This window comes from Schistocerca piceifrons, chromosome 4, assembly GCF_021461385.2.
Source record: "Schistocerca piceifrons isolate TAMUIC-IGC-003096 chromosome 4, iqSchPice1.1, whole genome shotgun sequence".
Taxonomy (NCBI): domain Eukaryota; kingdom Metazoa; phylum Arthropoda; class Insecta; order Orthoptera; family Acrididae; genus Schistocerca; species Schistocerca piceifrons.
In genome coordinates, this window is record NC_060141.1 from 171,494,069 (window position 1) to 171,511,301 (window position 17,233).

Consider the following 17,233-nt stretch of genomic DNA (forward strand, 5'->3'; position numbering starts at 1 on the left):
CAACAAAGAAACATTTTGTCGCACTTTTTCCCTGGTTGCTTATCATCTCCAGTATATCACCAATATTCTCATTGTTAAACCCAACCATATATGGAGGCAACGTCAGCCGAAAGCAAATCCTCATTTTTCCAACTAATTGGCTATATTATTTACTGATGTTAAAACAGTACAGTAAGTAAGTTCCGTATTACATTAACACATATAAGATTGGTTTCATATTTAGATAGATTAATTCACTCCACCTTAATGGCTTTGCTGCCAATTGTAACCTAAATTAATAAACTCGTCGTAAAAATTAAAAGACACTGCATAGTGTTATCGACCACGTTCTGAATTCAACAGTCAATGACACACCGGAAAAACAACAAGTGTGTCAGAAGTGGAAGGAAATGTATATATACACTCTAAAATGCCTACAGTAACACAAAATAAAATATTATAGAACAGAAGAGTGAGCATTTCATTTGTTTGTAAATTTGTTCAACCAAGAACCAACAAGCAATTTCATTAGTTTCACCCAAAAACTGTTTCAGGGACCACTCTTGCCTCTGCCAGGTGCTCGAGTCTGGGTCTGAAACTACAGAAGCAAGTGAAGAAAAGTCATGTTGCTCTCCTACTCCCTCTGGTGGTCTCAATGAAACTTTGACACGTGTGATGTTGCTGCTGAAGAATCTTCAAGCAGTATAGCAGTAGTTTGTGAGAGTCTGACACTTAGCAAAAACCCAGGGCTGTGGCCTCTTAATATTAATCTCTTTAATTTTTTAATTAAACATGATCCTGTTTAAGTACATAATCACACTTATCCAATTAACGACGTGGGAAGAAAGTTTACTAAAACAAGTGATTCCCACAATGAAAATTTGAAGTCATTGGTACAATTGAATAATATGTCACAGACAAAGAACACTGTAGATCAGATGCAACTGAGACTAATAGAGAAGGGAAAAAAAGCACTGGTGTGATGTACTAGAAAGGATTATTACTATTATCAAATTCTTGGCGACAATGTCCGACTTTCTGCGGTTCTTCCAAAAAGATATGTGAATATAATAATGGAAATTTTTTAAAAGCAGTAGAGGTGCTGGCATCTTTTGATTCAGTTATGTGGGAACATATTTGCAGAATTGAATCAAAATCTGACCTAAGTCGGATGAGTATGACCCACTATTTAGATCACATTCAAAATGAAATTATTGATTTACTAGGCACAATGATAAAAACATATTTTGAGGAAAGTAAGAGATTTTAAATATGTTTCCATCATATTAGATTGCACATCAGATGCAAGCAATACAGAACAAATAACAATAATATTTAGGCATGTTTATCTAAACCACACAGACCTTATTCAATAAATTTATGTCATCTTTTCAGCGTCGACAATTAGGTGGTCAATCATTTGCAAACATTTACCAGAGACAAAGCTAAAAGCTTTAAGTGCTATGAGATGGTCTAGCAGAATTGAAGCAACCAAGCCCTTATGGTTCTACACAGAAAACATATTTGATGCTTATGAGGGGTAGAATACTAGGGTGACTGGAGTCTGGTCAAACACAGCAGATCGTAGCATGGGCCCTCCATGTGCCACAAAGTGTGATCTCAAGATTATGGCAACGATTCCAGCAGACAGGAAACGTGTCCAGGCACTACAGTCCGAGACTTCTACAGTGTACAACACCACAAGAAGACTGATATCTCACCGTCAGTGCCCGCAGACGGCCGCGGAGTACTGCAGGTAGCCTTGCTCGGGACCTTACCGCAGCCACTGGAACACTTGTTTCCAGACACACAGTCTACTGAACAGACATGGTTTATTCACCTGGAGACCTGCATTCCACTGACCCCTGGTCACAGGAGAGCCCATAAAGCCTGGTGTCAAGAAATATTCACGGACTAGTCCAGGTATAGTCTGAACAGTGATTCTCACCGGGTTTTCATTTGGTGTGAACCAGGAACCAGACACCAACCCCTTAATGTCCTTGAAAGGGACCTGTATGGAGGTCATGGTTTGATGGTGTGGGGAAGGTTTATGATTGGTGCACGTACACCCGTGCATGTCTTTGACAGAGGAACTGTAATAGGTCACGTGTATTGGGACGTCATTTTGCATGTCTGCCTTTTCAGGGTGCAGTGGGTCCCACCTTCCTCCTGATGGATGACAGTGCAGAGCTCCACCAAGCTGCCATCGTGGAGGAGTACCTTGAAACAGAAGATATCAGGGAAATTGAGTGGCCTGCCTGTTCCCAGACCTAAACCCCATTGAGCACGTCTGGGATGCTCTCGGCCGACATATCCCTGCATGTCTTCAAACCCCTACAACACTTCAGGAGCTCCGACAGGCACTGGTACAAGAATGGGAGGCTATACCCCAGCAGCTGCTTGACCACCTGATCCAGAATATGCCAACCTGTTGTGCGGCCTGTGTACATATGCATGGTAATCATATCCCATATTGATGTCGGGGTACATGCGCAGGAAACAGTGGTATTTTGTAGCACTTGTGTTTTGGGATGGTTTTCTCAACTTATCACCAATACTGTGGACTTGCAGATCGTGTCATGTGTATTCCCTATGTGCCTATGCTATTAGCACCAGTTGTGTGTGGTGCCACGTTGTGTGGCACCACATTCTGCAGTTATCCTTAACATATGAGCATGTTATTGCACCAACAGTCTCAAAGCAAATTCACTTGTTATAAATTCATTTGTTCTGTTGTAATTTGGTACGATGTTTTGAGCAAAATTAATTCTTTAAGTACAATGATGTAAAACCAGACAATTAATACTCATATATGCATCAATTTGTTAAAGAGCTTGATTGACAAATTCACACAATATTGCAGATGGAAACTTTGAAACAGCTTTAAAGGAAGCTACCAATGTGCAAAGAAACTAAATGCTGAAGCAACTTTCCCTCCAGTAAATATACTTTGCGCAAGAAGAAAACCGACTCAGTTTCAATATCAACATCATGACAAAGTTTTGTTAGAACCTAAAATGAATTTCAGAATAGAGTTTTTTTTCTGAATTCTAGACCAGACATTAATTTCCTTAACAAACAGATCTGAAGGGCTCAGAAGTTTAGATGACATTTTTGGTTTTTTCAGTAGTACATTATTTAGTTACCCAAAGGAAGAACTGATGAATTGTTAATCCATTAAATTTCGGGCATGCAGCCGTGCAAATAAAATGTAGTAATTTTATTTGCGTGGCTGCATGCCTGAAATTAAATGGATTATTCATTACGCTGTGAGAAGTTAAAAATGCACATGATGAGTTGTTGTAAATATTTGCATATGAAACTTACAGACCATTCTAGAAATGAAACAGAGTCCAGAAATGAACCCAACATTGATGATACTGATTTTAAGGTCTCATTTCCTAGAAAACCAGTCTTGTGGTCCACATAACATTCTTCAATATCTTTTCAAATATGATTTAATGTCAACGTTTCCCAACACAGTGATAGAGCTAAGAATATTTCTAACTCTGCCAGTCACAGTTGCATCCAGTGAAAGATCATTTTTTAAATTAAAAATTATAAAAAAATCATCTAAGATCAGTAATGCATCAACAGAGGCTTACAAATTTGGTTATTATTTCAATAGAACATGAGATCTTAGTTTAGGCACTAAGCAGACAATAGAAGATTTTGCAATTATGAAAGCAAGAAAAGTTCAATTTGTATGAGTATATGTAGGTGTCGAAGAAACTTTCACTCAAGTCAGCAAACAGGCTAGCTAATGAATTAGTATGTAAATGGATTTTCTTTTTTTAAAATTATTATTATTAAAGAAATTCCACATCATGAAAATGCCGAAGCGAAGTCTTTAATATGAGTGTGAAAAGAAAAAGCTTTTGGTATGGGGGGGGGGGGGGGGGCAAATCTGGTTTGCACGCAGGCGCTATAGGGGCAAGCAGAGCCCTGGAAGTACTTAGCAGAAATGGGGACAACAGAAATTTGTGTAACAATCAGACTGAAAGAATGAATTATTTGAAAGGACATATTCTAAGAAATTAAGGGATCACCAATTTAGTACTGGGGAGAAGTGTGTGTGTGTGTGGGGGGGGGGGGGGGGGGCTAAAAACTGCTGTAGATGGAGACCAAGAGATGAACACAGAAAGCAGATTCAGGATGATGTAAGTTGGAGTATTTATTTGGAGATGAAGAGACTTGTACAGGATAGAATAGCAAGAAGAACTGCATCAAACCAGTCTTCGGACTGAAGACCACCACCACCACCACCACCACCACCACCACCACCACAACACTACACTTAATCAAATTCGGCGAAACCAGCATCAATAACTGTGAGGTAATTGAAACAATAATAATTACTAAATTAAAAAGAATAACTAGAACCAGTAGACGGGTTCACACATTCAGTAAGTTACTTACAGATGAAGTCTTGTCATATCTCAAAGAATAATTCAAAACCTACATCCCTATGAAATTCCATATAGAATTTATGGCAGAATTAGCTTCCATTTTAACCCTAACACACTACATAATATACTACAGACTCTCTCTCTCTCTCTCTCTCTCTCTCCCTCTGTCTGTCTGTCTGTCTGTCTGTGTGTGTGTGTGTTTTTTTGTTTGTTTGTTTCTTACATATTAGGAAAACAATGAATGATCAAACAACTGTGAATGGACTGAGGATGTCTTGGTAGGGGAAATTAGAATGCTGTCCTAGATGGAGAGTCATTGAGAGTGAGAGAAGTAAAAGTAACTTCAGGTGTACTCAACTTAAGTGTATTGGGAGTCTTGCTGTTCATATCACATATCAATAATCTGGCAGACAATATTAATAGTAGCCTCAGGCATTTTGCAGAACATGCAGTTGTCTATAGTGAAGAACTGTCAAGAAAATTGTGCAAATACTCAGTCAAACGTTGAAGAGATTTCAAGGATGCACAAATACTGGCAACTTCCTTTAAATTTTCAGAATTGTAAAACTGTGCACTTCACAAAATACAGAAACATAGTATAGTATGGCCACAATATCAATGAAACACAATTGGAATCAGTCAAATCATACAAATCCTTGGGTGTAACAATTTGTGGGGATATGAAATTGAATGTTCACTTAAGCTCAGTCATAAGTAAAATTAGTGGCATACTGCAAAAACTGAAGCAGCCTATGAAGGAGACTGCTTACAAAATGCTTGAGCAACTCATCCTAGAATACTGGTCAAGTGTGTGGTACTCATACCCAACATGACTGATGGAGATATTGAAGACATACAAAAAATGGCAGCATGAGTGGCTGAAAAATTTCCTCATCTCTCCCAATGCATGAGGGGATGCAAAGTGGAGACAGCCTCTTAGATAGTGTACCCTGGGCAACGTTGTAATATGGCACAGCAGTGAAAAGTTCACACAACTATGATGAACAGATGCACTTATGCCTCTGAGTCCCTATGAAGACAAAAAGAGCAAACAAGAAATTTTAAAATGAAAAGACTGAATGTATGTCATTTCAACATAGAAGGCTATACAAGGTCAAAGGGAGAAATCCTTGAAAAATTTTTAACTGGAGAAAGAGTCAGTGTCTTACTCTTACAAGACTCACCTGATGGATTAAACTATCAATTGACTCAAAATATCAGGATTTACCAGTGTGGGCTGCACTGGTCGTGACAAGCACAGCTGGCCACTTGTATTGAAGCTGCACACTGTAGTGAAGAAGGAAGTCCTAGGGAATTCAGACAGAAAAGTGATGCCAGCAGAATAGACAATAGGTACAAAACTTTAAGAGATTATGCTCTATAATGTCTGTAAATCACCATTGCAGAAAAGGCTCATAGGTTTTCCACCCAATGCTAACCATCCAGCATTGTACACCAGTAATTTTCAGTCTCAACACCCCAGATAGTGCTACTCAAGATCCACAGCTGAAGGTACTGGACTAAATAACTGAGCAGACAACCAGAATCTACATGTTCTGTTTGACTCCAAAGGTATCCTGATCTTCAAAACAAAGCAATGGGGCACAATTTCAACGCCGAATGGGGCAGAATTTCAACACCTAATCTGACCTTTGTCAAATGCAGAGAAACAGGTACACCCTTGCATCTACAAGAGAGGCCTTCCAAGGCATTCCCATGGAGCCAGCCCTACCAATCATAGTTATAAGAAGGCCCCAAATCCCACATGGGAAACTAAGGAATGCTGACTGGCATAAATATCAATCCTACATTGAGAAATCTCACCAGATACTGATGAAACCTGAGTACTACAAAAGATTCACAAACTTATATACAAAGTGTTCTTAAATGCTATTGCTCATGGGGTCAGGAAGGAATACACCCCTGCTGGGTGAAAGATTGTGAAACACAAGTGGAGAAATTTAGGAAGAGCAGGGATGAAGAGACCGTGCAACAGATGGTCACTGCTATGAATGAGAAATGCAGTAGCAGATGGAAGGAGGCAATTTAAAGTCAAGATTTTACACATTCCATCAGGAAGGGCTGGGCCCTGCTTCAGAAATTATGTGTGAGCCATGATGACTCACAGGCCATCTCTTGTATCTAGTCCATCTGAGGTTGTGACTGTACTGAAATCAAACAGCTGAAAAGAAAGATTTCCAGGCACCTGAACTGCTTAACAATCCAGTCAAAATGAACATTGTGAAAGAGATTACCCAGGCCTTGATGTTAGTGAAGACAGGAAAACTTACCAGATCTGATGACATCCTACCAGAATTCTTTAAAGAACTAGGAATATTAGGAAGAAGGTGGTTGGCTACACTCTGTACAGAATACATCAGATTGGGTGCAGTCCCCAAGATCCAGAAAGAATCAAAAGTCATTGCAATGCTAAAATTAAAAAATTCTGGAGATAATCCCAAGAATTTCAGACCAGTATACCTGCTGTGTACTTCCTATAAATAGAATGTTACTGGCTACATTAACTTCATACATCGAAGCCAACCTCCCTACATACAAAGCAAGATTTTGAGATTCTAGAAATTGTTGTGACTAATTGCTGTTCCTCACAACATACACAGAGCAAGACCGCCAAAACAAGAGAAAAAGCCCTGGTTCTCATAGAGCTTACATTGGTGACAATACATTATGGATTGAGGAGCTACTGCTTAAGCTAACTAAAATAATCGAATGCAAACAGATCAAATGGCTCTGAGCACTATGGGACTTAACATCTGAGGTCACCAGTCCCCTAGAACTTAGAACTACTTAAACCTAAATAACCTAAGGAAATCACACACATCCATGCCCAAGGCAGGATTCGAACCTGCGACCATAGCGGTCGCGTGGTTCCAGACTGATGCGCTTAGAACCGCTCGGCCACACTATCTGGCAAAATGCAAACAGACCCTCACATTAGTCAAAAACAAACAGGAAAATCAAGGTTTCACTTTATGGCATGAGCAGCATGATCCTGAATAACACCCTGCTGCAGGGTTCAGCACTAGCACTCATTCTCTTCAGTCTATATACTGCTGACATACAAGATACAAAATTGCATAAATTTGCATATGCAGACAACATGGACATCACATATCAAAGTAAAAAAATTTAACAACCCCTTCAGAATATTGAATGCAGATCTGGAAGTGCTGAACACCTACTATTCCAAGTCACAACTACATCCAAAACCAAGTGAAATGAATGGCACCATAATGCATCTTAACAATAGAGACATAAATACAAAACCACAGTTCTCTATGAATGGACAATGCATCAAGTGTGAGAATAAGTGTAAACACTTGGGAATGAAATTAGATTACACTTAATGCATAACTGAGATGCTGTTCACTAGTCTGGATGAAAAGTGCACATGTAACTAAAGTGGATTTCCAACTGAAGGAGACAATGTGGATAAGTTCTGGAACACTCCAGGCCACACAACTGGCCTAGCTCCCATCCTAGCAAACTTTATGGAAAATCAGTGAACAACTGCAAAGCTTCAACTTGAAGATAGCTTGGAAAGAACTAGAACCAAAATTTGGTCGACAAACTCGCAAGAAGATCGAAGAGCTAAAACTCCCAAGCAAATTGTGGATAACTATGAACTACATCAGAGTGAGAGTTGCTATATGTAAACAACTGATGGCCAAATGGGGTCTATCAGACAGTCCTGAATGTGAATGTGGTGAAATATTTCACTGTGTTCCTTTAGTTGTTCTGTCTTATAAAAATATGCTTTCAAGCAGTCCTTAACTTTCTCTTACACATCTTACAACCATTTGACTGTTATTCTTATACACCTCCATATTTCTTAATGTCTCTCTCTACAGCATTCTCTTGCTGTATTTCTACCCTCTCTTGTCAGTCTACGTTTGTCATTTAGCCATTCACTTCTTTCCTTCTTCTTGTTCCAGTTTTTTTCCCCTGTAACTTTGTAGACTCTGTTTCCCCTACCTTGGTTTCCCATCATTTCCTCATCTGCTGTCAGAGCATTTGGAATTGATTTTACTGACACATGATCTGTTTGGTTAACAGCTTAACAGTTTCCATGTTTCAGCATGGATCCTTCTGTGTGGAAAACTGGTACTATTAATGAGTAAATTTTTTTAGCAGTGAAATGACACAGCATACCTTCCTTCTAATTACTTTCCTCATGTAATGTGGATTTCCCTATACTCCTCCACATTAATATCTCCAAAAACTAGCAACAGATTCTGTTCTTGTACTTTTCTATGTGCACTTACAAGGTTCTCATAAAACTGTTGTTTATTCCTTCTTCTGTTTCCTCTGTTACTGTGTATGCTGCTGTTGCTGTTATATTTCTGAACTTCTCTCTTATTCTCAGCCTGTTCATAGGTTCAAATTCCAAGAGATTTCCTCTTATCCTCTTTGTTGTTATAAATCCTGTTCTAGAATGACCTGTTCTTCTTTCTGCTCCACTAAGCAGTACAGCTTACTGAAGCTTATCTATCTGTCATTGCACTTGTGATGTCACTTCTTGTAGTCCCATAACATTGTACTTAACCTTTGTGATCTCTTTAGCCATTTCTTTCATTTTTCTGGGCTTCGTCATCATTCTTATATTCTAAGTTGCTTCTGCCAAGTTTTTTGTTCTTATACTCCCTGAAGCACACAATTCCTCCCACCAGACACTGGACATGTGCTCAATAAGGCAGTGTCCATGGTACAAGTCAAGAAAATTAGTTACATTATTAATGAAGGACACAAAGGAAAAAGTAAATAACAAAAGACCAAGAGCTGTCTCTTTACAGGTGAAATGAACTGGATGATGGGCTCTGGGCAGTCTTGTTTAACTCAGCACAGCACACCCTGATACAAAATATAAACAAGAGGCATAAAATGATCTTGAAATCCAGTTAGATATGTTCTAATGCAGATAACATTGCAAATGTGGTAAGACATACAAACACCCACAAAGACATTTACAAAATAATGCTAGTATAATGAGAAAAAACTGGACTTATTCTAAGTGAAAACAGGAAAAAATGCATGATGATAATCTCTGATTCTAAGGCTAGAAGAACACTGCATAATTAGCAGGCTATAATAAATATTCCATTATCTAAAAGTCCTTTTAACCAGTGATAACAATAAAAATCATTGTTTTAGAAAAAGGATACAAGTAAGAAATAGAGCATATTACTGGTATGTGAACTTACAGGTATTTATGATTTTTCTAATTACAAGAACAACTACCGGAGAGCATATTATTCCCTTTGAAGGGCAGCGTTACATCACACGGATCATAAACTTGGATGATGACAGAAATGGATATATGCAAGCTAAGATCATTTGAAACAAAATCCTGAAAAAAATCTATGCTGGGCCCTTGAGTGACACTGAGGGTTTCAGAATATGACATGACCATCAATTACAACAGCTTATATGAATGAATGATGTATGAGGGTAATCCCAAAACTAAGGTCTTCTATTTTTTTATAAGTACATAGTCCTGTTTATTTCTACAATGGTTTACATCAGTTTACAGCTTGAACATATAGCTATTTTTTGTCATAATCACCATTTCTGTTGATGCATTTTTGTAGACACTGTGGCAGTTTTTGTATGCCCATGTATAGCAGCTCGCTGCCATGCTGTTCAGAAAGTTATGAACCTCTTCTTTCACCTCGTCGTCGGAGCTGAATTGCTTTCTGGCCAAATGTTCTTTTAAGCTAGGGAACAGGTGATAGTCACTGTGCACCAAGTCAGGACTATAGGGTGGTTGGGTGATTATTTTCCACTGAAAATGTGTAGTGGCGTAGCAAGACAGCCACGCCACTCAGAAGTAGCCGAAAGGAGCTCTGAAACAGGATACGTAATGAATGCTATAAAGAAAAGTACGTAGCTTCTGGAATACTTAACTTTAATCCATCATCTGTATACATCGTTCTTGATGAGACATGCTTCATACGATAACTATCAATTGCTATGGCGCCTTGCCAGGTTGTAGCCATTGACTTAGCTGAAGGCTATTCTAACTATCTGCTCTGCAAAGGAGCGAGGCTTCGTCAGTGTAGTCGCTAGCAAAGTCGTCTGTACAACTGGGGCGAGTGCTAGTAAGACTCTCGAGACCTGCCGTGTGGTGGCGCTCGGTCTGCGATCACTGACAGTGGCGACACGCGGGTCCGACATATACTAATGGACCACGGCCGATTTAAAGCTACCACCTAGCAAGTGTGGTGTCTGGCGGTGACACCACAAAATGTTGCAGGAGAACAACGGTTTGCCGAGCAATGTGTGGGCGAGCATTGTCATGGAGAATGTGTATGCCCTTGCTCAACATTCCTCTTCTCCTGTTCTGAATTGCCGATTTGAGGTTTTTCAGAGTCTCACAGTACCTGTCAGTGTTAATTGTGGTCCCAGTGGACATAAAGTCTACCAACAGTACTGCTTTCTGATCCCAAAAAACGCTTGTCATGACTTTATGGCAGACTGTGTTTGTTTGAATTTCCGCGGCTTTGGCAAAGAAGGATGCTACCACTGGCGTGATTGTTGCTTGGTCTTAGGTGTAAAGTGGTATGCCCAGGTTTCGTCACCTATGACAATTAAGTCCAGAAAGTTGTCCTGTTCGGCTGTAAGGCAGTGAAGAAATGCGCAGGAAGCAACAACTCGTTTCCACATGTGATCCTATGTCAGCATGTGTGGCACCCATCTTGTGCACACCTTCCGGTAGTTCAATGTTTCCGTTAAAATTCTGTGAGTGGTGCTTCGGGAAACCTCACGAACTAACATGCAGAGATCATCAGGGTGATCCGCCGATCTTCACGCATGCTTTGTTGAACCTTCAACACTGTTTCCTCAGAAATTGATGGTCTCCCACTCCTTTGTTCGTCATGAATTTCGGTCCAACCAGCTGCAAACTCTCTACACCACTTACGAACATTTTTGACATCCATGCAGGACTCACCATACACTTCCGTCAATTGCTGATGGATTTCAATTGGCACAGTGCCTTTGCTTTCAAAAACCGAGTAACTGCACGCAATTCACACTTGGCAGTAACATCCAACGGGAGCTCCATTCTCAACGGCTGCAAAGCGTTGAGAATGACCACGTTTACACACGGTGCATGAGGCACTCTTCATAGCAGTGTGAGCATCTGCCACACAAACAGAGTTCTGTACTTATTAAAAAAAAAAAAAAAAAAATAGGAGACCTTACTTTTGGTCTTAGCCTTGCAGTCAACTTCTTTAAATGCCAGAGAATACTCTGGTCAGGATACATGGAAAGAATGGCAGATGACAGGATTCCAAAAGAATAATGGAAAGAAGATTGTATTCCACCAGAAGTAGGGGTCGACCAAGAGTAAGATGGCTAGAAAATGTGTTGGCTGACCAAACCAAGACAGAGATCTCAGGATGGAAGAGAAAAGTAGAGAACAAAGATATATGGAGGCAGACTGTTGATGAGGCTAAGACCCATCAAGGTCTATAGTGTCAAAAATGAAGTAGTAGTTTCTTCATTGAGGAATGTTTTTCGTTGTATGTCAATCAGTTTCTCCAAAACCAAGTGTTAGATATCTAATAAAATATGTCAAATAAGCATGTGTGAAACAAGAACTTAGGAAATCTGTTGTTCCATTATCTAAAGAAGGAGTTCTTGAAATTCTTCCATGGGCTAAGTAAATAAGAAAAAATGAGGAACTATATATGAACTTACTGAGTATGTCAAACTGTGGTAACCATTTTTTGACCATAACATTTTCAGGTTGATATGGAAGTGAATCTTCTTCCCATTTCCAAAGAATTCTCTGCGGAAGTGATGAGAAAGCTTCAAGATATGCATGTAGCTTATCCTCGTGCACTGTTGATGCTTTGATCATTGAGCCCATGTTAAAGTAAATAACTCCATGAATGGCACCATCAAGGAATTCTTTTATGTCCTAAAAAGAAATAATAATTTTTATTTCCTGTTCAGTGACTAAACACTTAACTACTCTAACTGCCAACAACTGAAAATTATTACTATATTATTTGCTGGTAAGAAATTGTGGTACATTCTTAATTTAATGAGAAGGAAGAAACATTAAATATGTGAAACCCCAAGAACTAGGCCAGTTTACAAAACTGAAGAGATCAATACCACTTATAATCAACTATATGTTTCCCGATGAAGCATAAGATACATTTGAGCTTATACAGCAACAATATTTTTTTTTTTCTGTCCACAATTGATTTCAACATTTCTGTCATTTACAATATGTAAACATAATGCTCCTCAAATCTATTCATCTGATTAATTTCACTTGCAAATAATTTTGAAGATAAATGTATGTTGAAGACACTATAACTAGTTTATAGAAAATGTCATGTAAAATTGTGATACAATTTTATTTTTATTTAAACTGTTCAACATCACAATTTATTATTCATTAGTCAAATATTTACATTTTAATTATGGAAATGTTGTTGGCTTCTTAAAAAATTTTTGTTTAATGGAAAAGTCTGTAAAATCACTATTTAATCAAAGCATATTATGAAAATTTGGTCCCAAAACAATAAACATATTGTCAATTTGCAATTTAAAAGATATCTCATCGTCCTCTTCTCAGTATAAATTTTATTGTTAAAACAAAACATAGGTGTAAAAGAAATCAACTTTCAGATTTTAGACATTCTGCAAAATTCCAGCATAAAATAGTAATATATCTTATTAAATCAAACTTGCAGCATGGGGACAATGCTAACCTAACTAGGTAGTAATATGTTTGCAGGCTGACTCCACTCGAGCAGACCTGTTCCATGTTTTTTTGTTTTTTTTTTCCCCTTTAGACAATTTTTCTTAACAAATTTGCTGGCCATATCAACAGTAGTATGTTGGTCCTACCTCTTACTACAACATCATTTTGCAGCTTCCTACACAGGTATGATGGCTCCTGTAGTGAGGCATTGTAAACAGGAGAGGCATTAAGAACAGAATAGGGTATTTTGTAGGTTGGGTATGTGGTAGAAATACCGCTCAGAGTTAAATGGGAAGAATTTTGTGGAAGGGTATTAATGTAAGGGCAGCAAAGGGTTTGGTGGCACAGTTTTCTGCTGAGCACTTGGTCAGCTACAATGGCCAATTCATCGCTTGTGCCTTCTGGATCCTTTCACTGTTTGCTTAGGTGGTGTCTATCCCTCCAACAATTGCACAATTTCCCTGGTCTCCACTGTTCACTGAGCTCTTACCTCTCACTACTCCACTCTGGTGCTCACACTTTAGCTCAGTAGGGCTATACAGTTCTATGAGTCTTCATAAACACTTCTTTCATTAAACTCCTCCTCCATAAATTCTTTACTGGACCTTGTCCCTGGTCTCATGTCTTATTTCATTGACTGGTTTGTGCCTTTATACCTGTCTGCACAATAACACTGTGATGTAATTTCATAATTGATTATTGATCATCAAAGCAATGTCAGTTGTGACACGTAACAGCTGACTCATTGAACTGAACCAAAATTTGTATGAAGTGTATTTCTTTTCTTTTCTTTTTGTTTTTTTTTTGTTTTTTACACACATAAGACATATTTATGACAACAGGGCAATATTGCTGATTGATTACTGATTCCATAGCTACCACACAATCCTTCTGAAATTTTATTCCAGGATTCTTTAAGAAAACTGTATTTTGAATGTTGAAACCACTTGAAAAGATAACTCCATTTTTTTCTGCCATAATAAGTTTCGTGGATGACATGCTCATTTAGCCAATTCCAAAACAGTATCACCAACAAACAAAGGATGATGACACATAACATTCAAATTAGGTTTAAAGACTGGTTTGAAAAATAACATTTTTTCAGCAGCTAAAACTGTAATCCAAATGTATGAATTGAGATTAATTTTATTAAAATACAGAATATTAAATCATCTGCGACTTCAGAAATATTACAGACTAAAAAAAAACCTGAGCTTCTAAGAGCAGTTTTGGAATCAACACAAAAATTACTTTAAGATGAAATAATTTATACATAATGTTTGTGATTTAAATTTTGTAAGCATTTATCTTATTTTGCTAAGATGGAAGATAGTAATAACAAACTTAAGTATGGTTGATACCACCCAATATGCAATCAAACAAATTTAATATGCAGCAAAAAACTCTTTTAAGTTAGTACTAACATAAAGGAAAACAGATATAGCCTTCAAGCAACCTAATTCTGTTATTATACATAACTTAAAACCTCATTTTGTGACACCAAGTCCCTTACACCAGTGGGAGTGCGATGACTTTAAATACATTTTTTGTAAATGCCAAGCATCACTTGAGAGTGAGTTGACATTGTTGTACATAAAGTACATCTACGATACCTGTAATTTTTGTGAATACCAACTAAATGTAGGTTGGCAACAGTGCACAGATATGTCTAATGTCAATTTTTAGCATATTTTGTGAAAAGGTATGAAGGCATACTGAAGTACGAAGACATGTTTTGGTTTATCAATATGTACATTGCACGTAGTTACAAACAGCTGGCACCACAGATGAACTTCAGAATAAGAGACCTGGAATTGACCTCAGCCATCAAATTCATGTGGCATGCTATATCGAATAGCAGCTCAAGTTTCTTCTTTATTGACCTCCAAGCATATATAATGCCACAATGCAATCTCTTCAATGCTGTGTTCCTATGCCTTTTGCTTGTTTCACCTCCCCCCCACCTCCCTTCCCCCCTCCTAATAGCCTTCCAATCTCATTTTCTCTGGACAGCTTACCTCCTTAATCTGAAAACCTCTTATTCCACTCAGACCAGAGTCTTAGGATAATTTAGCTGTGTGTTTGGGCACTACAAAGAAGAACAGTTTGTTAGTTACCCTACTGTCCTTTTTGAGTTTTTGTTCATGTTCCCATCTTCTACTCAACACCTCTATTACTCATTTGATTGATTTTATTCCATCCAGCATCTTCTAGAATATTACTAGCAATGGAATATAAGATTTTAAGTGCAGAACTTTTATTGGACCAATAGAAAGTGAATTGATACTATTGACATCTAATAGTATTTTATCTGAAATGTGTTATTTTGTTTATCTGAAACAATAAAAATAATACTGAAATGAACAAGGTTTAATACCTGATCTTCAATTGACATTAGATCTCCAGAGATAAAAATTATGTGACAGAATTAATGAGCTAGTCTACAAATAATACTGAGCTACTTTATATAAATTCCCTCAGTGACTCAAAGAAAAAGAAGTGTCATTTTCAGATTTTTACAGACATCAGTGGCCAATATTTTTTGTCATCAGTAAGCAGTATAATGATTACAGTTCAAAAAATAAATGTGCCATATTCTCACACTGCCAAATTTCTTACCTGGGGAAGAGGTTTAGGTGCTGGTGGGAGATGCATTCCTCCAACTTCTATGACACCTGGGACAAATGGTCTTACTGAGTGCAGGGTGAAATAGCTGAGGAAAAAAGAAAATTGTCTTTTTACACTTTCACACCTTTCTTTATGCACAAAATTAAGACATAAAAGTAAAAATTGTGTGTGTGTGGGGCAAGGGGGGGGGGGGGGGGGGTGAAGGAATAAATAGAGATAGAGATAGATAGATACCAACTGTCATGAACTCTTCATCGTCTACAAAATTTTATTATTTTGAAAATGTTGCTGTTGTTGTTGTTGTTGTTGTTTACTTCAGTCCAAAGACTGGTTTGATGCAGCTCTCCATGTCAGTGTATCCTGTACTTACTACATTCACAACTTTGTTGCCCTTTAATCTTTTTACCCCCCACACTTCTCTCCATTAGCGAAATCATGATTCCTTGATGATTTGGGAAGTGTCCTACAAATTAGTCCTCCTTTTAGTGAAGTTTTCCCATAAATTTATTTTTTATTCAGTTTGATTCAGCGACTCTTCATCTGCTCTCAATCTGGCAAGAAGATCTTCAGCTATCATCTGCAGTGCTACATTTCAATATCTGTTCTCTTCTTATCTGCACTTTTTATCATCCATATATAATTTTCATTAAGGGCTACACACCAGACAAATACCTTCAGATAAGACTTCTTAATGCTTAAATTTATATTCTATATTAACATATTTCTATTTTTCAGAAATGTTTTCCTCTCTATTGCATATCTGCATTTTTATATCCTCTCTACTTTGACCATTAACAGATAATTTTCTGTGAAACAGTAAAATTCATCTCATCCTAGCATCTCATTTGTCAGTCTAAGTTCCTCAGCTTCATCTGTTTTAATTAGAATATATTCCATTACTCTTACTTCACTTTTGTCTTTCCAAGATGATATCCATTCTGTTCAACTGATATGCACGCACACACACACACACACACACACACACACACACACACACACACACACACACACTCTCTCTCTCTCTCTCTCTCTCTCTCTCTCTCTCTCTCTCTCTCTCTCCACATGCCAATGTTTGGTGCATGGTGGAGGGTACTTGTACCACTAGACATTTCCTGTGCCAATTGAATATAGAGCAAGGGGAAAACATCTATCTATATACCTCCGTATGAGCCTCAATTGCTTTTATCTTGTCATTGAGATCCTTACACAAAATGTACAGTAATGTTAGTAGCATCATTCTGCAGTCAGTTTCAAATGCCTGTTATCTAAACTTTCACAATAGCGTTTCACAAAAAGGATGTCACCTTTGCTCCAGGAACTCCCATTTTAGTTCGTGAAGTACCTCCACAGTAGGTTGATCAAACCTCCCAGTAACAAAATAGCAATAAGCCCCTGAACTGCTTTGATGTCTTCCTTTAATTTGACCTGGTGGGGTCCCCCAACACTTGGGTAAGAATGTTACATAATAAAACAA

General features: G+C 38.0%; 1 protein-coding gene across 2 annotated transcripts in view; it reads right to left on the reverse strand.

Annotated features, from left to right (window-relative positions):
• The window catches only part of LOC124795174 (UDP-glycosyltransferase UGT5-like), a 336,005-nt gene that overhangs the window by 18,100 nt on the left and 300,672 nt on the right, over window positions 1-17,233 (reverse strand). For both annotated transcript variants that reach the window (XM_047259072.1, XM_047259071.1), the window contains 2 exons: window positions 15,751-15,844; window positions 12,111-12,333 (listed from right to left, as the gene is read on the reverse strand). In XM_047259072.1, coding sequence (XP_047115028.1) covers window positions 12,111-12,333; window positions 15,751-15,844 — 317 coding nt within the window. The remainder of the gene's footprint in view (window positions 1-12,110; window positions 12,334-15,750; window positions 15,845-17,233) is intronic.